Here is a 20,355-nt window from a genome sequence, read left to right as displayed (position 1 = left end):
GGGCTAAATGGTGAGGTCTGTAGAGAGGGTACAATGAGGCAGCCATGGGACTGAATTTAGCCCTATTACTATTACTATTAGCCTTAGCCTTAGAGCCTTAGCCTTAGCTGCATTTTAAAGGACTGATTTTGACCTCTCACTCTAACCCTAATAAACCCTCTTCCACTCTTCTCTCTATTCTATTAGTTTTTTTAGAAACCCACAAAAAAAAAAAAAAAATAATAATAATAATAATAATAAATAAAACTTTTTAAAAAGTTAAAAAATAAGTTTTGGATGAAAATTCCAGAGATAATTCCAGAAACCCACAACATAAAAAATGCCTATAATTTTCTTTTTTAAAAAAACTTTAAACATTTAAAAAAAAAACTAAAAAGTGGGTTTACCATCATCAAAATAGCATTAGAACGTTTGTAGATAATTTAATAGAAAATTTTCGTCCATTTATTAATAGTAGTAATTTATATGTTAATACTATTTTTGAAGTTTTGGGGATATTTTTTAAATATTGTATTAACGATAAATGTATATATATATATTTTTTTTTAAGTTGAAGGTTTAAGAGTATTTTCTTTGTTTTATTTTCATTTAAATAATTATTGAAAAAATTAAATAGATGGTAACAAAATGGATCTTAAAAATGATATTGTACGTTGATTTGCATTGTGTTTAAAAAACGTTTTATAACCGTTATAAAACTACAGAAAATGACATGATGTTGTTAAATGATAATTAGGATGCTTGTATGTATTAAGTCAATGATATTAAATAATAAATATTTATAATATCCATTACCTGAATTAATAATAGATACCATCAATTTATTTATTATTATTTATTAAATAGGCTTACAAGGTTGCGATACAAAGTACAAATTATTTAAAACTCAATTAAATTATTAGATATAAAATTAAAATTTACGTCATAAACCATTTTTAAAAATTAAAAATTAAATACATACCAATTTGATAATTTAAAAATTAAACTTGTAACTTCAAATAAAAATAAAATTTAAATACAAAAAAAAAATAATGAATTATAAATAAAAATATTAGAGACAAAAAAGAAAAAAAAAACGGGTAAAACGTAGCAAACCAAAACAGGTTCGGTTGCATTAATAAAAGGATAAAACATGTGAGAAACCCACAGACAATTTCCAGTAATTACCAACCAAAAATAAATATATAAAAAAAAAACGGCTATTCAAGTTCCAAGTCTTCCATGACGTCTTTTTTCATTAATTAATTAATTTATCTCTCCCCATACTAATTTCTTTCATTTTCCATTTTACTCCCAAAATAAAAAAAATAAAAAAATAATAAAAATCCATTTGAGTCAAACTCAAAAACGTCTTAACGAACCAAAAATCGAGTTGGGTTTGTGAGGTCCCAACTTAGTTAGAGAGTAGAATGAAGCATTTCTTATAAGGATCCGTTTTAAAATTGTGAATTTAATAGTGATACATAATGGACTAAAATGGACAATATCTATTAATAGTGAATTTAGACCGTTACAAAATGATATCAGAGGCAGATATGGGGTGATGTGCTGTTGGTCTCAAGGGAGATGGATTATGAGGTCCTAAGTAGCTTGGACCGTTCATTGTAGCTTATAAAGGTTTGATATTTGAATGTTTATAAGATCTTAGTTATTTAACATAACATAAATAATTTTTTAAAAAAGAACGACTCGACAACGCAACTAAAAAATTAATGGTGGGATTGTGAAGTCTATTTGGTTGATCGGGTTAATAATATTATTTTGAAGTGTATTTATTTCCTTGAAAATCACATCAAGTGAGGTAAAATAAATAAGAAATTAAAAAAAAAAAAAAAGAAAGTGAATAATTGTTGAAAGCAATAGGGCAGAGAAAAATGCGCATAGAAAAGCACCTGAAAAAACATCGGTAATTTACATAACACAACAGTTTTTCCTTTCTTCTTCCCAACGCCGCCGTCTTTGCAGTCCCCAAAATCAAAACCCCATTTCATAATTATAAAAATCATTTAAAAATCTATTTATTTATTTATTTAGTTATTTATTTATTCCATTTATTTATTATTTAAAATAATAATAAAATAAAAAAACACACAAGGGTGGGGGGTGGTGGGGTGGTGGTTCTGGTATGTTTTTTGTGTTCATATATATCCAAGAATCCGCAACTCCCTTTTTGGGACCCTCACTTGGTGTCTTTATCCACACCTTTTTTTTTTTGTCCTTCTTTCTCCCCCTCCTCTTCCATTTCTCGCCGTTGTTCCATGTCTTCCTCCTCCTCCGGCGGCGCCCGACGGCGGAGGCCTCGTGGGGATTTCGACACTCCTTCTTCTTCCCGCCGCCGCGCCGCCAATGGGGTTTGGCCGGAGCCATTTATAGAAGCACTTGCTACTCAAGTTGCCGTTGATGCCTCTCGCTCCCTCGGCAGAATCCACGCCGCCGCCGCTCTTTCCAATGTCTTCCAGGTGTGCCATTTTCTTCTCTTTCTTTTTTAGTGTATGGAATTTTGTTCATCAATAAAAAAGTAAGCGTTTTTTTTTTTTTTCCTTTGACCACCATTCATTTCATAAACATCATAACAAATCTCTTATGTTTTTAATAATTCCTTGCGACCCAAGTCTTGAAATGCTTCATACATTGCAAAGCTTCAATCTTTTTCAAATGGGTATCACAAAAATTTGAATTTTATTGAAAAAAAAAGGGTTTATTGATTTATTTTTTTATTTTTTATTTTTTTTTTTTGCCTATTTTAATGTCGTTTTCAAGTTTTGGTTTGGTGTGGGTTCTTTATTGAAGTGCCTTTAAAATTGTCTATTTTTGGGGCCCTTCTGAATATCTCATAGAAAAGGGGTCTTTTGGCGTAGAATTTGCCTTTATTGGCATGGATCTCTTTTCTGTTCTATAAATCCTCATTACTTTTTTGACTCAAAAAGCTTTAATTTCTTTTACCTTTTTTCTTTGTAGTTTTTTTATGTTTCTGCCATATGGGGATCACTATCACCAAATCTATTCTAATGCCCTTTCTGTTGTTCTATCACTAGAATGCAAATAATGGCTTTTCCATCCCACTTTTTTAACACAAACCCATGTAATTTAAGGAAGACAGAGAGAGAGAGAGAGAGAGAGAGAGAGAGAGAGAGAGAGAGAGAGAGAGAGAGAGAGAGAGAGAGAGACTATATGGTATTTATTGTGTTGTCTTTGTTTAATGTCTCAAACCATATGATATAAGACATTAATGTTGTTATGTCATGTCTTGTTACATATGACATTTTATGCAACGAAACATGTCCAAACCATACCATAAAAGTGGATATTCATTCTGTAACACTGCAATGTACCATAATGGGGTGTGGATTGTGAGATCCCACCTTGATTGGAGAGAGTAGTGAGAACGTTGGGCCCCGCCAAGGGTGGATTGTGAGATCTCACATCTATTTGAGAAAGTTACGAGTACCAGCGAGGATACTGGGCCAAAGGAGGTGTATTGTGAGATTCCACATTAATTAGTAAGAGTAACGAGTACCTTGGGCCCAGAATGGGGTAGACTATGAGATCACACATGGATGAGAGAGAGTAACAAGTGTCAACAAACATCTAGGGTGGTTGTGAGATCCCACATCTATTGGAGAGAACAATGAGTGTAGTGAGTAGGCGAGACTTCAAAGGTGGTTGATTGTGAGACCCCACGTTGGTTGAACGAAATATTCTTTACGAGAGTGTAGAAACCTCTTCCTAGCATACTCGCAGTAAAAGCTTCAAAGTGAAGTATGAAAGCGAAAGCTCAAAGAAGACAATATCAATACGAAAGTAGAACCAAAGGAGAAGGAGGAGGAGAATGGATAGAATAGGGCAGGGAGGCAGGCGGGTCAAAGCTAGAAGAAAGAAGAAAAGAAAGAGAAAAAGAAGAAAAGATTCTGTGGTTTTAACGAGAAGAGGCAAAGTTTTTACACCTTTCTTGGAAATGAAAATGCAAAAACACATAGGGAACCACGCTTTTGAATATCCCATGTTTTTAAAACCCTTTCGTAACAAAACACACAAAAGAAAACAGGGTTTTGTTCTGTTCTGTGTTGTGTTGTTTTGTTTTGTTTTGCTTTGCTTTGCTTTCTTTTGTTCATTACTTTAGGTTGTTTCATACTCCGGACCACTCCCTGACAAACAGATATCTTCTTCCCTCACTTCATATCTATGTTCTTTGTTTCATTTCTCAAAGACAACAAAGAAACATACCATTTTTTCATGTTCATCTCATCAAAAACTGCACATCTTTGACCCTGTCTCCCTCTGTTTCTTCACTATCTCCAAATTTCATGTACTTCTTCATGTACCCTTTTTTGTTTCTTCTCAAATTTGCTTCTTTTTTTGTGTCTCATATGCGCCAAGCATGGATTGCCACTCCCTTTCATTATATATATATATATATACATACATACAATCCTGTTCTGCCATTGTTTCCTGTGCTGACTGCTCGTGATTTATTGTGGGGTCTCCCTTTTTTGCTTCACATGCTTAGAGATTTGTTCCCCTCTTGTTGTAATCATGTCAAAGATCTCATCTTTTTGTACTTTGACATTTCTTGTCTCTCATTGACTGCTTCTCTGCCGCTTTGACTTTGGAGATTATGTTTTATTAACCTTTCTTTTCAATTTCTCTCAAGGTTTGCTCCATGTGGCGTGCTGTGTCTCGGTCGGAGCTGTTGTGGCATCGTTTGACTACTCAGATTTGGGGTCGGAGCTTTCGTCTGCTCGACACGTGGCGTGATGAATACGTCTATTGGCATACTACGGCGTGTAACTTTTGGAGACGTAGATATCTTCATACGATCCTCCAATTTGATCAATCTGATGTAGATGAGCCTGCTGGTTTGATGTGTCGTTGTCTTGCTCTCTCGTTGCATTACCTGGCATGTGGATTTGCTGATGGTACTGTTCGCCTTTTCGACCTTACCACGCGTCTCCATGTCGCGACGTTTCATCCTCACCATCGTGATCGTCTTGGCTTATTCTCGCGTGCTGTCTCTGGTATTGTCATCACCGATGCGTGCCTCGTGTTTGCCAGCGTGGATGGTGATGTCCATGTTGGAATCATAGCTGCAGCCATGAATGGTGTATCACCGACACGTCGGGTATGCGAAGGGAATGTGATGAACGACGGTGTGTTGGTGGATTTCGCTGGATGTGACCGGTGGTGGGTTGGTCTTTACGCAGGCGTACCTGGTCGGACGTTCCATGTATGGGATGGAAACACGGAGGAGCTCGTGTTTGTTGGCGGGTCGCTGACGGACCCAGAAGCTGTGACAGGATGGCACATGCTGACAGAGCCAACCGAGCCAGTGGGTCGAGTACGCGTGTCGAACCAGGAATCGGCAGTGGCGTGCACTAGGCTACAGCTGATGGTATTAGACTTGAGAGATCAAGAAGTGGTATTAAACGAGGAGGAAAATGGGGAGGTGAGGATAGTAACATCGATGGATGTGAGCAACGAGAGGTACATTGTGGTGGACGGAGAAGGGGTGGGTATAGTAAGAAGAGTGGACACAATGGAGGAAGTTTGTAGGTTCTTAGTGAGCGGGGCAGGTCAGAGAGGGGCCATGGGCTGCATCAACATGGGTTATGCAGTGATGAACTCGAGCGGGGCAATGAAAGTTTGGGAAATCGAGCATGGACAGTTTCTGTACAGGTTTAGGGAGAGGGTCGGGGCTGCCACGGCCATGGTGGCCAACGACCGGTACGTGGCGGCGTCGGGGTTCGACAGAAGGTTACATTTGTGGGATTTTGGTGCATAATTTAAGAATGGTAGGAGGAGAAGTATATTGGGAGGTCTTTTTTGGGGGGTTTATGTACAGTATGGAAGGAAGGAGTTGGGATTTGTAGCAGTGGGTGGGTGGGAGTGTTGTGATGTTCTTCCTTTTTTGTTGGAGTTTAGAAGAAGGGGAGAGTTTATGGGCGATTTAGATTATTATTATTATTATGTTCAATTTCTTTGTAAGGGAAAAAAGGAAAAGAATAGGATTCTTCATTGTTTTTGAACAATGTATTTTCAGTTTAATTTAAGGAGGCAATTATTAAGTGTTTAAAGAATGATTATTGGCTTCTCCTCTCCATCATTCATCATCATTAATCCACATTACCATAATCACCGACGGCTACGGGGACGGCGAAGCTTTCCCGTCCCTATTCCCACCGCCTATTTCATTTCTTATTTATTTTTGAGAAAATTAAAATATATACATTGAAAATATACAAATACTAAAGAGAGGGAGGAGACTGGAGATAGGAACCGAAAATATAATCTTGTCACTAGCTCCATTTATCTAGGGGAGAAAATTGTTCTACACTCGTCTCACATTCTCCGTCTAAATAGGTATCTAGCGGAGAAAAATTGTTCTACACTCCCTTTCACATTCTCCGTCTAAATAGGGAATCTTCTCTCCGTGTTCGGGAGAGGTCCCGTGGATAAAATAGACATCTCTTCCCACAAAAGCTCTTCCCATTTATGTTTTCATTTCACTGTTTTCTCTGCATGTATTATTTGGCAATATTTCTATCAGACAAAGATTCCATTGTTACAGAGGAGATTTATAATTATAATGCTTAGAATATGGGAGGTAGCAGCCATTATAACAGATGAGCATAACGAATGAACTTCCCCCAACTCTTTTCTCTCTTTCTTCTACAAAAATGGGTTCTAATTCTTCAGCTTAGATATGGTACGAGGACAAGAAATCTTTAACTTTTCACATCATTTGAAGAACTCTTTAATTCTTCAGCTTAGATATGTAATACAACCAAAACAGTAATCAATCAATAGGAATCTACCAAGATGTTCAACCGACTGAACCAATCGACTTGAAAATCGATGTTCAACCGAACCGATTGGTTTTGTTTCGAGATGTTCAGTAGCCATTGATCTATCCAATGTAAAGAAATAGTTTCTGAAGAAAAAGAAAGAGCATTACCAACCCAGAAATCATCCAGTCTCAGACAGCGAAAGCGAGCCCACGACCGTTCGAAGGAGGCGATGAAGGGTTGCAAGTAATCAAACCAATATTCCTTTAGAGCTAACATAAGATGTATAATCCTTAACTGAAAACTGCAAATCAATTGATTAAGAAAGTCAGTATGAATGTATGTTTCATTTCAAGTCAAAGATGGCACCATCAAGCTTACCTCTAGTCACCCATAGTGATCCGGGAGCTCCGCGTGGAAGGACTCTCCGTTGCCCATAGTGATTCGAGAGTTCCGTGTGGAAGGGCTCTCGCTCAATGGATCAAAGGTACGGGAGATTTTTGAGTTGGTATTAGTTCATCTTTGGGTCAAGCTCTGTAACCAGAAATGCTGGTTTCTTTGTCTTCCTCTTTTGAATAATCCCAAGATCAGGAGGAACCACATTTTCGCCATTGAAATTCTAAGCAAGGAGCTCAGAAATGGAATTAAGCAAGGAATCCCAAGATCAGGAGGAACGCCAAAGCAATATCGCCCCTGTTGAAATTAAGCAAGCAGCTCAGAAATGCATTACATCACCACTCCACAGTGAGTAAAAAATCCATAATCCTTCATCTTCAAAAATGTATCAGAGCCATTTCTAAACTTCTCCAAGTGAGCAAACGTCTCAAAAAAAACAGATCAAAAACATTTGGGGATGAATCACAGTCTAGGAGTACAGTAAGGATTCAAAGAACTTCGAAGGAAACTCAATAGAGCACGAATCTAACATACTCCTCAGAATTAATTCTGCAGTTCTAAATGTATGAGAACATCAAGAACTCGAGCGAAACTACATAGCCCTTTGAATGAATCAGGTGGCTATGTATCAAGGTCTTGGGCTTTAGGCATCGGGATTGATCGGTGAGGTATTGGAATTCGATTCCAGTTTCTTTTTCCTAAGGAAACATCCAAATTAGGGTTTGCAGATGCAGAATTTCTAGTTACAGAGCACAGCAAAGAGGAAAATCTGAAAAAAGAAACACAAAACTCATGATTTTCGCACAAATTAGGGTTTTTTGATCGAACTGGCGACTAATAAGATCGTATTAAATTCAAGAAACTCTCTGCTGGATCCACTTGCAGCTCAATTCAGATGCCAAATCGAAGGAAAGCGAAAAACAGGGATTCGAAGAACAACTCACCGATTCGAATAGGGAAGATGAAATAGAAATCCTCCGACTACAGGTCCATCGTAGGAGGGGCAGTAAAAAAAAAAATTTGGACCATTTCTCGATTTGTGCGTGTCATCCTTGCGCAGGGGCCATGCTAATCTTCTCTGTATCGTTCCAATTTTATCGGATGTCCCCGAAGGGATGAATTCTTGCTTCCGCCGTGCTCGTAATATAGAATGCCTCAATGTTGATCCTAAGCGATGTGGGATTTCTCAAATAAAGGCACCCCCAACCGTGGCATTATACCAAAAAGTAAATTAAAATAAAAAAACAATTTATTTGAGATGGTCTTATTCTTTGAATCATTATATTCAAAAGAAAATATATTAGTGATTATTAAGCAAATATTTAACGTTGATAATGGCATCAAAATATTACTTCCCAACTTTTTTAATGTTTGAAAATAAATAAATAAATAAATTTAACAATTTAATCAATTAATAATATGGTGAGATTACAAATGATAATAACTAATCAACCAAACCCAAAATTTTATGATTAATGCTGTTTTTGTTATTATTGACTAAATTATATTAATTTAAATTTTTTCTTAAAAGATATATTTAAGTTAATATCAATTTAATCCCTACCCTTTAAATACATAACAACTCAGTTTAATTTATTAGAGGTGTTCTTAAGTTGGGTTGAGTCAGATTGAGACATTTTTCCGATCTCTTAGGATGCATGTGTGTAAGGATGAAACATACTAGAAGAACTCGTGTTGGTTTGTGGGGATAGTTTTCAGTTTCGAGAAGCGAGAAGCTGGTAACATGACCACATCTTAGAGATGCAGGGAGATGTCGGGGGCCTTAAGTGCCAAATACGAATTATGAAATAGAAAGGGTAAAAAGGGTTGAGTCAATTCAACCACCATAAAAGTACATTCAGGGCTCCATAGAAATGTGACCACAAATTACAATGAAAGGTGAAGATGGGGCCATAGAGGTCTTGGCTGTCGTCATGTCACGCATTGGCTAATAATAATATGAGTGCCACACCACACCATCCATATCCAAATCTCCAATGATATATGTGATCCCCAACGACAAATGCCCAAACAGAGCTCACTCTTCCTTCAACAATGGCCGCCAAATTCCCTCTTTCTTCTTCCCTTACCACCATCAAATTCCCACTCCAACAAAACCCATCTCCCTTCTTCGCTCCTCTTCCCTGCACCACCTTCTCGCCGCCGCAGCCAAGGCCAACGCCAAGGGCTTCTCAGTTCAAACTTCTTGCAAATTCAGGTGAAGGCCCTTCTACTTTCGCTTGGATCTGCAGCTCACTCTTGCTGTTTTTCAGCTGCTGATGTTGCTTTTCAGGTGGTGGCGACGCCGAGGTCAAGAAGGGAGGGAAGAAGAAGTTCATAACCAAAGAACAAGAGCCAGAGCAGTAAGCAATTCTTTCCCTTTTCTGTATCAATTTGTAACGGTCTAAGCCCACTGCTAGCTTTCCCTTTCGGGTTTCTCCCAAGGTTTTGAAACCGATGTGGGATTCACACGATTGGAGTCGTTTTTCAAGTAGAAGAAGATATCATCAGGGCTTTAAGATGGAAATGTGGTTGAATTTGGTGCAGGTATTGGCAGACAGCAGGGGAGAGGGAAGGGGAAAATCCCATGAAGACTCCTCTTCCTTATATCATCATCTTTGGCATGTCGACGCCTTTCGTGATCTTAGCCATAGCTTTTGCCAATGGCTGGGTTAAAGTACCTGTGAGATGAATCTGATCAACCATGACAGTAACCTGATATCCTCTGCTGCTTCTCTACAGCCCACCAAAAACCCACTGTTTATGCCTATTTTGAGTTGTAATGTTCTTCCAGAATCTAATACAAACTGTTGTAACTCGGTTCGATTTTGTTGTTAGTCTGTCACCTCATATGAGTTTGGATTCTTTTCCATTCCCATTTCAATACACCAAGCTGTTTTCTTGATCCTGTTGGAGCAAGAACTGTTGTGCCTCTGCAGAATGTTTGAGATATTAATTTCAAGAACACAAACAATTAAACAAAGAGAAGCATAAAACTCGAAACTCGATTAATTTACAGGAGGCAGAAATCAGTTCGGAAAGAACGGGACGTCGAAAAAGGACGAAGAACTCCATTGCCATAGAGCGAATGGTGATGACATGATCCAGGGAAAAGCAGAGACATCTGAGAACAATTTAATGGATTCAGCATTTCAATTCCAATGGGGCTTGAAACATATTGCACAAGTAAAAGTAATAGAGTTTACATATCCTAGGAGCTGATTTGATCCAAAACCAGGCAGTCAAGGCTCAAGTTGTCAACACCTCTTGTCCTAAGTGATTTCTCGTATTTGTAAAGAGGTAGAGCGTCTCATCTCCTTCCTCAAAGTCATCTTTAAGGCAAGCTGCATTTAGGTACATGTATCAGTCCATGGAAGAGTGAAAGGGTCACCACTACTAAGGATCTCCCCCCTAATCTTAGATAGGTCGTCTGAGGGTTCGTCATGGTTCATTGCTGTGCTTACACACTAGGCTACCCTTCTCCGAAAGCTCTACGGGACAACCTACCACTAGTTTTCGGCCGGAGGGGTTTCTGGATAAGCTAGAACGGAAAGAATCTATATAAATGCAGATCTCTCACTTCATTGAAACAAGTACTATTGAGGGCAAGGTCCATAATGAACAGATATTATAACACATGGAAATGAATCCTATTTCAAGCACTCTTCAAGCTATTAGAATGATAATCTTCACATAAATAATCATTCAGGCCACAAATTTAGAAGAGGAAAAGAACAGTGGACCAAACTCTATCAATTTCTTTTCAGCAATGGCTTGAAAAGTAACATTGTGACATGTTTTTCACATAACCTGAATGTTGAACCAAGTGCCATGAATTCACCTCCAACGTTATTTTGGTATAAATGATTTAACTCGGTGTGTCGAGGCTGCACGCCAGACTGCTGACCGCTTATGCAGCGAGATGATTCGTTCAAAATAGTCTCTCGCAGTTGTGGTGGTAGATCCGGTGGAGGCCTACTGAAATCATCGTCGTTGAAGTGTTCGTTGTCATAAGTAGATGGTGGGGATGGAGGAAATTCAAACTCGGACAGACTTTCGGGCAATTCCGAGACAGGTGTCTGTAAGACAATTCGATATGAATTCAAATTAGTACTGAGCAGATGAAGAGCTTTTTCTAAGGATTCCACCATAATCAACAAAGAGTAACAATGAAGAAGAGCCAAAACTAATGAAAGAAGCATCATATCATAAGATTCAGCAGAACTTGCTGCACAGCAATGGACACGAGAACTAGGTACTAGATTTGTGTCTGTAACAGCCAAGCACACCACTAACAAATGTTGTCTGCTTGGCCCGTTTACGTATCGCCATCAGTCTCACGGTTTTAAAGCACATCTACTAGGGAGAGGTTTCCACACCCTTATAAGGAATGCTTCGTTCCTCTCTCCAACCGATGTGAGATCTCACAATCCACCCCCCTTGGGGGCCCATCGTCCTCATTGCCACACCGCTCGGTGTCTGGCTCTGATACCATTTGTAACAGCCCAAGCACAGTTAGCAAATATTATCCGCTTCGGCCCGTTATGTACCACTACCAGCCTCACAGTTTTAAAACGCATCTGCTAGGGAGAGGTTTCCACACCCTTATAAGGAATGTTTCATTCCCTTCTCCAACCAATGTGAGATCTCACAATCCACTCCCTTGGGGCCCAACGTGCACACCGCTCAATGTCTAGTTCTGATACCATTTGTAACAGCCCAAGTCCACCACTAGCAAATATGTCCACTTTGGCCCGTTATGTATCAGAGCTAAGCACCAAGCGGGTTATGCCAGCAAAGACGTTGGGTCCTCCCTAGTAGATGTGTTTTAAAACCGTGAGGTTGACAGCGATACGTAACGGGTCAAAGCGGACAATATCTACTAGCGGTGGACTTAGACTATTAAAACAAACACACTCCACAAGTGGTTTTGATATCTCATTCCATCATGTCTGAATGTCCACTCTTATCAAACAAAAATCTTAACTAAACAGTCCATAAAGAGGTTTTGATAAGAAATAAAGTAAGAACAAGTAGCAAATTTAGCTGTTCCATCCCTTTTCCTGTTCCTATCAGTAGAATTCTGGGAAAAAAGATTTAAACGTATGGTAACTCCCCAGAGGTCCTGACCTTTCAAGCTTGACAGAACAATCAGACCAAATCAAATATCATTTCAAGAACACGGTCAGTGTTCTTTTGAACAATCTTTGCAGGAGATGTTTACTTTATCATCTTCTTAAGATCTATACAACCGAATCGTCGAGCAAACATTGAGAATCCAAGTAAAAAAGAACAGTAGAAATTACCATCAAGTCAAGAATATTGTAAGAATTTCCTGAATCATCAAAAACCCATGGCAAATCAGGAGCATGTGTCAACCATCCATCAACAATGAATCGGTAATGGTAGATCCCCGAGGGAAGCGTTTTGACAACGATAAAATCTTTCCCTATGCTCTGCAAGATCTCCCTAACAAAAGGAGATGAAATGTTCTATGTCAGACAAAAAAAGTTCAAAATAAAACATCTTAACTGCAAAATGGTACCTTGTCTCCCAGTTATCCCATGACCCAATGATAGCCACTTGCTTGCCACCATGGTTCCAAGAGAGCTTCACAGATGTCCTTGGTGTGTTCAACACTTCCTCATCATTCATTGTATTATGACCTTTAAGCCTCAAAAAAATAATTTACATGTCACATAATGTCATTAAATACAGTTTGTCCTCAGAAACTAGAGGGAACAATTGTACTTAGTCCTTGAATTCTGTGGAACTTTGAGAAGTTCCAAACAAAAGAAGAAAGTACGTCTGCCACAAGTACTTTTGCACTAGTTGTTACTGTTAAAACACCATAATTTACATCAAGTGGGGGGAAAAATCAGTGAAGAACAACCTTTAGAATCCAAAACTCAGAACTAGCATAGCATTGTGAGATTAGTTGGAGAGGGAAACGAAAACGAAGCATTCCTTATAAAGATTTGGAAACCTCTCCCTAGTAGACACGTTTTAAAATCATGAGGCTGGTGACAATACGTATTGGGTCAAAGTAGACAATATCTGTTAGTTGTGGGTTTGGGCTGTTACAAAGGGTATTAGAGTCGGCCACTAGACGTTGCGAGACACTAGTTGGAGTAGGGATAGACCCTCTCCATAGTGGATGCATTTTAAAACCTTGAGAGGAAGTCCGGAAGGGATAGCCCAAAGAGGACAATATTTGCTAGCGGTGGACTTGAGTTATTACAAATGGTATCAGAGCTAGAAACCAGGCGGTGTGCCAAGGAGGACGTTGGGTCCCCAAGAGGTGGATTATGAGATCGCACATCGGTTGAAGAGTAAGGGCGAGGGCTGTTACAAATGGTATCAGAGCTAGATATCGAGTGGTGTGCCAACGAGGACACTGAGCCCTCAAGCAGGGTGGATTGTGAGATCTCATATCGGTTGGAGAGGGGAACAAAACATTCCTTAGAAAGATGTGGAAACCTCTCCCTAGTGGTGGATTTGAGCGGTTACAAATGGTGTCAGAGCCAGCCACTAGACCAGTGCAAGGTACTAGTCGGAGTAGGGATAGAACCTCTCCATAGTTGACACGTTTTAAAACCTTGAGAGGAAAGCCCAAACAAGACAATGAGCTTCAGCTATTACACCATACACCAAACAAGCAAGCCAGACATCCAACTCTTATACATGTATACACATTTTTCTTCTGTTTTGTTCATAAAAGCAATGAAAGGGAGGAAAACAAAACCCAGCATCCAGATTCTATTGAAACAAATTAAGGCATACCTCTACTGGGGAGACGAAAGCCACAAGATGAGTATCAATAAAACCCACAGAATACTCAAGTATTGGTTCACCACACTTGTTCGTGTTCTCATAATTCAATTGAGCAGAAGGGTGTTCCCCATCTTCTCAATCCCTTTCCCTAGCATTCACTACCACTTCAAAACAAAAACAAAGCAAAACCCAGTTCAGATATCAATCGCTCATCACAATAAACGCAAGATTTCAAGAAGAGAAGAAGAAAAGAAGAAACAAACCCAATTATGAGGAAGAATTGCAGCAAAAACAAGCACCCAAATCGAGAATTGAGTGAAGAAATGAACGCACCATAACTTCGACCCATAAATACACAATTTTAATCGATAAAACACTGAATCGGAAGGAACACTTCCAATTTTCCCTCTTCCTTTTTGGGTTCTTTCTCTTCCCATCCCCTTCCCTCTTTTGCTTTTACTCTACAGATTTAACCTAGGAAGAGAAGGGCGGGGGGGGGGGGGGGGGTAAGTTTTTAATCTCCAATAAAATTGGAAGATACCAGGGGGCGCGGGTGGAGAGTGGAGACTTTATTTATAATTAAACATAATTAAAAACTTCGTTTTTTCGTACAATTGCGAACTCTTCTTGGTCGTTTATGCCCTTCCCATCCACCAATAATTTCACTCCACGTCATACTCCTATATTGTTTTTACTCTTTTAACCCCAACAATGAAATATTTGGATTAGGTGGGTTCAAATATGGTTTAGGGTTTTAGTGGGTGAGCGACATTGCCTTCTAACTTGAGTTAGTTTGAGATGATGAGCGGTGCGATAATGGAACATGCAAGATTGAATGAGGTTGGGTGCCTTCAAGCGTGTGGCATGAACATCGTCGAGCATGGTTGATTTAAGAGTAAATACAGTGAGGGATACAATAGCAAAAATAAAGAAGTTGAAGGAGCAAATAGCAATACCATAAAATATAAAAAAGATAGGGTGTGCCAGCGAGTATACTGGGCCTCGAAAGGGAAAAACAAAAAATGACTATATCTACTAGTGGTGGGTTTGAATTGTTACAAATGGTATAAGAGCCAGATATCGAACATTGTGTCAGTGATGACGCTGAACCTCGAAGATGGTGGACACTGGGCAGTGCGCCAGTGAGGACACTAAGCCCCGAAGGAGGGCGGATGATAAGATCCCACATCGATTGGAGAGGAAAACGAGTGTCAGCAAGGACGCTAGGTTTCAAGGGGTGAATTGTGAGATCCCACGTCGGTTAGAAAAGGAAATAAAGCACTCTAAGAATGTGAAAAAAACCCAAAAACAATAATACCGACTAGTTGTGGGCTTCTACAGTTACAATTAAGGTTTTGATTTTTTTTTTTTTCTTTTTTTAATTAAAATTAAGGCATATAATAAATCCTCATTCTTATTATCTGGTTTGAAAACAAAAGAAAATAAATATTTAATTTTAACACTATTAATTCAATTAATAGAAAATTATAATGATCAATTAATATATATATATATATATATATATATATTACATAGTTCTAAACTCACATTTCACATAAATAACAAACAATTAGGCTTATTTTAAAATTTTAAAATTATAGGAATGGAAATTAAATATAAAAAATCAAAATGAATTTGGAAAATTGTTTATATAATTGCGACAATTATAGGTTAGGTTGGTTGGTAGGGAAACATTAGAGTAAATGGTCTGTACTGTCACGTTTTCATGTAATAATAAATTTTATTTTTATAAAAAAAGTACACCTTATTTTAATTAATTAATTTAATCTAATTTCTTAATTAACATGATTAAATCATTTTTCCCTTTTCGTTTAATTTTTTAATACACGTCATATATCGAAACTCGTATCTGATTAAAAAAATTCCTATTAAAAAAAAAACATTTTAATTTATAATTATTTTACTCTATTAATAATAATTATTATTATTATTATTTAGTTTATTAATAATTAATATAATTTGCTTTTTTTTTTCACACAACCCTAAAATTACTCGTATAAAAATTAAATAAACATTATTATATGAATGGTAGGTTATTATAAACGACAAGTTGTAACAACAGGGGTCACATTCTGTTTCGATGACTTAATCGTAAAAACTTCATAGTTAAACATGCTTAGTTTGGAACGGTTCTCTGTTGGGTGAGCTCGTGAGAATTTTCTTGGTGACTCGATAAAAAAAAAACATTTTTGGTGACTCTTGAAACCCTCAAACACGAGATCTTTGAGTATATTTTTTTACTCACAAAATTACTGTCATTCAAATGTGATCTTGACCCATGTAACCCTAATTTTACTCGGACACAGAATTACTCTCATTCAGATGTAGTTTCGAGGCATTAACCCTAATTTTACTTTGACGTTAGGAGTCATAACGTATTTGGATGAAAGAATACGGGTCTCGGGAAACAAAAGAAATTAAGAAAGATATGGTCCCCTCCCAATTTGATGAATGGAAATTGGCATCCAAAACATTCCTAAGTCACAATCTCCAAGGAAGCTTGCTGGTTTTGTTCATCACATTCCTTGTTTCAAGGCAAAGTTACTCAAAGCTCGAAACCATTTACCATTTTATAGCTTTATTTTTAGGGTTTGAGTTTGTTCCCAATGTCTTCTCTTCTTCCTCTTCTCTTTCCTTGTACTCAATTCCTTGAGCTTATTAGGGTTTCATGTCCTATGGCACTGCTTTATTTGTGCAATTGGCCGACAGGTGGCTATTCAAATCAAAACCCTAAAACCTATAACATCACAAAACGGGTCGATCCATCGCTAAACTCCAAAAAATAATATCAAAGCAGGATTCGATACGCTTTACTTATCTGTTGCGTTGTGAGAACGAAAAACTGTTCCCTATAAAGTAACATCTGTCACTAATCGTCCTTTCAACGTCTTTTCTTGAAGGTCACCCAATATATGATCGCTCTAAGCTAAAGTTCACTAGACGAAGTCTTTTTTACAGTATCGGGATTGTTCTTATTCAGATATGATGTTGACTTGTTTATGTCATCTTCATTCTCACAATCGTCTCGTCGTCCGTGATGTTCTAAAAGTCTCACGCAACTATGAGAACTTCTGCTCAAAATGAACACGTTTCAACGTCCACACACTTTTTCTTTTAAGTAATTAGGTTATACGTGTTTGAACGTCGCTAACACTAATTAAAAATCACACCACACACAAAGACCACAACCCTCTCCAAAACTCTCTTTCATATACACAATTTGGGAATTTATCCATCCATCTTCAAGCCTAAACCCCATTAACAAATATTGTCTGTTATAGTCTGTTACGTATCGTCGTCAACCTCACAGTTTCAAAACGTGTCTATTAGGGAGAGTCTTCCACACCCTTATAAGAAATGTTTCGTTCCCCTCTCCAACCGATGTGGGATCTCACAATCCACCCCTTTGGGGGCCAAGCATCCTCACTGACACATCAGTGACACACCGCCGTGCCTAGTTGATCTATACCATTTGTAACAGTTTTATCTCACCGCTACTAGATACTGTCCGTTTTAGTCTGTTACATATTGCCATTAGCCTCAGGATTTTAAAGCTCGTCTACCAAAGAAAGGTTTCCACACCCTTATAAGAAACGTTTCGTTCCCATTTCCAACCGATGTGTGATCTCACGTTAAGTTAACAAAAAAAACTGATACACGATTCAACTTTCCCTTTACCTTTTCCATTCAACAAGAGAGAAGGAAAAAAAAAAAAAAAAAAAAAGACGTCAAATTGAAGATGGGTAATGAACATGATCAGAAGGACAACAATTTGAGCCAACCTTCAGCGAAAGTGCCCCACCGACCGCAGCCGGCCGGCCATGGGAGACCCTAAAAAAGCTTGGTAACAACATATTTATGCCAAAGATCACAAAAAACCTACTCAAAATCATCATTAAAACTCCATAAAGCTTCAAACTTTGGACAAAACTTCACAATCCATATCATGGGTATGCAAGATTTTGGCCATTTTTAGTCAAAATTTAGCCTAAATGGATTCTCAGCTAGGTTTTATTGATGGTGTTAGCAGTAAAAGATTCAAAAAAATGGCTGTCGGGAGGGGCAGGGGATGCCATGTGGTGAGCACAGAGATTAGCACATGCCATCTCTCTAATTTCCATAGGTTTTGGGGTTTTCAAGAGAATCACTTGCGGAATAACACCACCAAAAAAAAATTAAAAACTTTCATCCTCAACCCACCACTTACAAAACCCATATGATCATCTCCTTCATGTTCATAAAAATGGAGTCTTTCTCAACCCTGTTTGTTTCCTGAGAAAATATTTCACCTTTTTCCCGAGAAAATTACTAGGATCAAATGGCTGATCTTTCTTTGAGAAACCCATTAATTTGGTTGATTTCATTCACTTTTTTCCTCCTCTCATTGGGTTTTTTGGGATTCTCATCTCTTTTACTTACCTCAATACCTCTGATTATATCTATGCTTTATTTTTCAATCGCCAAAAGAAATTCATTTCCGATTGAGAAATTCATCGAAGAAGAAGAAAAGGAAGTGACTTTTGTCTCTGATCGGCAATCCTCGCCGGCGGCCGGCGGTTTACTGTCGGAGGGTGAATGTGCCGACGATAATTTCACGACCACCGAGGACTCTGTCGTGGAGTGGCGGGTTTTCGACCGGTTTACGGCGAAAACCCTAGACCAGTCCGATGAGGGTTCGATTTCCGACGAGGAAAGTTTGATTGAGATCTCTCTTCCGACCGGTCATTACGTCAGCCACGAGTTCGAGGACGAGGAAGAGGAAGAAGAGGACGACATGTCGTCTTGTTACCGGGAGCTACCGGAATTTGAGAAGCAGAGGAAGAATCTTATGGAGCTGTTGGCTGAAATTAACGACATCAATGAGGAGGAGAATTTGATCGAGATCGACATATCTATGGGCTCCATTAAGTATTCAAGGTTTGAAATTGAAGCAAGGAAGTAAAAAGTAAAAATAAAAACAGTAATTTTGGTGATTTATTACTGTAAATGGGTTTTGATATTTTATTTTTGTGATTTAAATTAGTTTTATTTGTGTGGATTTGGTGTTTTTAATCACTGTCTTACAGTTTTAATGAAAAAAAAAATTAAAAATCTTGGTTACGTCGGTTAAAACCTAGAACTCGAACCCTAGTGTTAGTTACTTTTCGTGGTCGGCCTCATAGTTTTAAAACTCATCTGTTACGGAAATATTTCTACTTTTCTTATAAAAAAATGTTTCCTTTCCCAAATCTAACAATCCACCCCTCTTGGGCCAACATCGTCGTTGGCACACCCTGTTAATAGATGTTATCCGCTTCAATTATGTGTCATCTCGATGATTATTAGTTAGGAAACGTATAAATTGAAAATATCCTTCCGATCATGAAGATATCCCATCAAGATTATTCGGTTCTGGCATTTAAATATTAAAAAGTGTTGGCCATCAAATCAGCCTAATGCGAGTATCTTTGTGACATACTTGCTCGAGTATATGACCTGTCACCTCAACTTGAAGCTAACGTGTAGCGTGGTCTAATTCTTCATGTATAGTTATTTATCTATCTTATCGTGTAAGCGTGTGCAAGTTTTTATTGTTTCGTAGATGATACTCTTCTTCTTCTAATAAATTTTAGATTCGTTGCACGTGATAATCAAATGCTTTACCATATCCGAATTTTGACAACAATCGTATAGTCACGATTTAGTAACAATATTCATTATTTTACGTCTTAATTAAAATTTTATTAAGAACATGGTTCTATATCTACAATATGATAGGAAAAAAAAAAACAATCTTGGTAAGAGAGAGAAAAATATCTTGAAGCAATTATATTGCGTGGGCCATATACAATTAGATATTTATTGTTTTCTTTTATACTATTTTCGTTGTTACTATATTAAATCAATGATTCAAACCATATAATAAAACAAAAATACATGTCACCTAATGTTAAGATTCATGATATTTATATACCGCCTAAAGATATTTTATATTTCCATGGAAAATTGTTTGACACGTGGACTTTTTTTTGGTGGAATGACGTCATAATATGCTAATTACTACAGAGTGCTAATTTTATAATTTTCTTCTAATTATAAGATGGATTATGTAATAATTATGTTAGAATTTAATTGAAATAAAATTATGCATAATTAATTTATTTAGAAAAATTAATTTAATTTCTATGATTTTCTCAATATTTGTTAAAAATTAGATCTTAAATTAAAATTATATCCGGCTTAATAAAAATTTAAACTACTTGGCTAATAACTAGCGGCTGAAGCCGAGCGAAGCCGATTGGCCGTCCGAGATATTTAAAAAATACAGATTTGTTCAGTTGCAGTTGTTCTAACGGAAAATTAAACGAACAAAAAGCGACAAATCTTGCTCGCCACGTAGCGG

At 37.7% G+C, this 20,355-nt stretch overlaps 4 protein-coding genes, 1 long non-coding RNA gene and 1 other non-coding gene across 14 annotated transcripts; 3 read left to right on the top strand and 3 right to left on the bottom strand.

The window, feature by feature from the left end:
* Positions 1–2,197: 2,197 nt before the first annotated feature.
* Positions 2,198–6,074, top strand: LOC111795155 (transcriptional regulator STERILE APETALA-like). The gene is made up of 2 exons (XM_023677431.2): positions 2,198–2,459; positions 4,652–6,074. The coding sequence occupies exons 1-2, from the start codon at positions 2,259–2,261 to the stop codon at positions 5,777–5,779; spliced, it is 1,329 nt and encodes a 442-aa protein (XP_023533199.1). The 5' UTR covers positions 2,198–2,258; the 3' UTR covers positions 5,780–6,074.
* Positions 6,075–6,275: 201 nt separating this feature from the next.
* LOC111794766 (uncharacterized) lies at positions 6,276–8,361 on the bottom strand. 2 transcript variants are annotated; one of them, XR_015420982.1, is made up of 4 exons: positions 8,123–8,361; positions 7,164–7,475; positions 6,953–7,086; positions 6,276–6,512 (listed from the first exon to the last, which is right to left on the bottom strand). It is a non-coding gene; the product is annotated as an uncharacterized LOC111794766 (long non-coding RNA). The 2 variants fall into 2 exon arrangements; XR_002815129.2 differs by lacking the exon at positions 6,276–6,512 and having other exon boundaries at positions 6,622–7,086.
* LOC111796270 (U6 spliceosomal RNA) lies at positions 8,193–8,295 on the bottom strand. Its single transcript, XR_002815317.2, has one exon. It is a non-coding gene; the product is annotated as a U6 spliceosomal RNA (small nuclear RNA).
* Positions 8,362–8,966: 605 nt separating the features above from the next.
* LOC111796122 (SNF1-related protein kinase regulatory subunit beta-2) lies at positions 8,967–14,446 on the bottom strand. Of its 8 annotated transcripts, XR_015421203.1 has the most exons (8): positions 14,216–14,446; positions 13,962–14,116; positions 12,724–12,844; positions 12,485–12,647; positions 11,020–11,257; positions 10,385–10,522; positions 10,196–10,302; positions 8,967–10,111 (listed from the first exon to the last, which is right to left on the bottom strand). XR_015421203.1 is itself a non-coding variant. In XM_023678818.2 (7 exons), the coding sequence occupies exons 3-6, from the start codon at positions 12,831–12,833 to the stop codon at positions 10,428–10,430; spliced, it is 606 nt and encodes a 201-aa protein (XP_023534586.1). In that variant the 5' UTR covers positions 12,834–12,844; positions 13,962–14,116; positions 14,216–14,446; the 3' UTR covers positions 8,967–10,302; positions 10,385–10,427. The 8 variants fall into 8 exon arrangements, 6 of the variants coding, with proteins under 6 accessions (XP_023534586.1, XP_086980414.1, XP_086980415.1 ...); XR_002815296.2 differs by having other exon boundaries at positions 8,967–10,302; positions 10,989–11,257; XM_023678818.2 differs by having other exon boundaries at positions 8,967–10,302.
* LOC111796124 (uncharacterized) lies at positions 9,234–10,083 on the top strand. Its single transcript, XM_023678823.2, has 3 exons — positions 9,234–9,396; positions 9,472–9,541; positions 9,726–10,083. The coding sequence occupies exons 1-3, from the start codon at positions 9,234–9,236 to the stop codon at positions 9,868–9,870; spliced, it is 378 nt and encodes a 125-aa protein (XP_023534591.1). The 3' UTR covers positions 9,871–10,083.
* A 3,953-nt stretch (positions 14,447–18,399) lies between the features above and the next one.
* Positions 18,400–18,915, top strand: LOC147792742 (uncharacterized). Its single transcript, XM_087124192.1, has one exon. It carries the CDS (start codon positions 18,415–18,417, stop codon positions 18,913–18,915), a length of 501 nt encoding a protein of 166 aa, XP_086980318.1. The 5' UTR covers positions 18,400–18,414.
* Positions 18,916–20,355: the final 1,440 nt, after the last annotated feature.

This window comes from Cucurbita pepo, chromosome 5 (assembly GCF_057944985.1).
Source record: "Cucurbita pepo subsp. pepo isolate OVF chromosome 5, ASM5794498v1, whole genome shotgun sequence".
NCBI classification, from domain to species: domain Eukaryota; kingdom Viridiplantae; phylum Streptophyta; class Magnoliopsida; order Cucurbitales; family Cucurbitaceae; genus Cucurbita; species Cucurbita pepo.
The sequence above is the reverse complement of the archived record's forward strand: the minus strand, read 5'-3'. Positions and strand labels throughout refer to the sequence as shown.

What these genes read in the sequence shown, in the direction of transcription:
- LOC111795155 (XM_023677431.2), top strand. Translation starts at nt 2,259, where the DNA reads ATGTCTTCCTCCTCCTCCGGCGGCGCCCGACGGCGGAGGCCTCGTGGG. An exon ending in CTCTTTCCAATGTCTTCCAG is followed by an intron (nt 2,460 to 4,651) that starts GTGTGCCATTTT and finishes ATTTCTCTCAAG; the next exon opens with GTTTGCTCCATGTGGCGTGC.
- LOC111796124 (XM_023678823.2), top strand. Translation starts at nt 9,234, where the DNA reads ATGGCCGCCAAATTCCCTCTTTCTTCTTCCCTTACCACCATCAAATTC. An exon ending in CAAACTTCTTGCAAATTCAG is followed by an intron (nt 9,397 to 9,471) that starts GTGAAGGCCCTT and finishes GTTGCTTTTCAG; the next exon opens with GTGGTGGCGACGCCGAGGTC. An exon ending in AAAGAACAAGAGCCAGAGCA is followed by an intron (nt 9,542 to 9,725) that starts GTAAGCAATTCT and finishes AATTTGGTGCAG; the next exon opens with GTATTGGCAGACAGCAGGGG.
- LOC111796122 (XM_087124288.1), bottom strand. Translation starts at nt 12,833, where the DNA reads ATGAATGATGAGGAAGTGTTGAACACACCAAGGACATCTGTGAAGCTC. An exon ending in TGGGATAACTGGGAGACAAG is followed by an intron (nt 12,648 to 12,723) that starts GTACCATTTTGC and finishes TCCTTTTGTTAG; the next exon opens with GGAGATCTTGCAGAGCATAG. An exon ending in ACAATATTCTTGACTTGATG is followed by an intron (nt 11,258 to 12,484) that starts GTAATTTCTACT and finishes ATTGTCTTACAG; the next exon opens with ACACCTGTCTCGGAATTGCC.
- LOC147792742 (XM_087124192.1), top strand. Translation starts at nt 18,415, where the DNA reads ATGCTTTATTTTTCAATCGCCAAAAGAAATTCATTTCCGATTGAGAAA.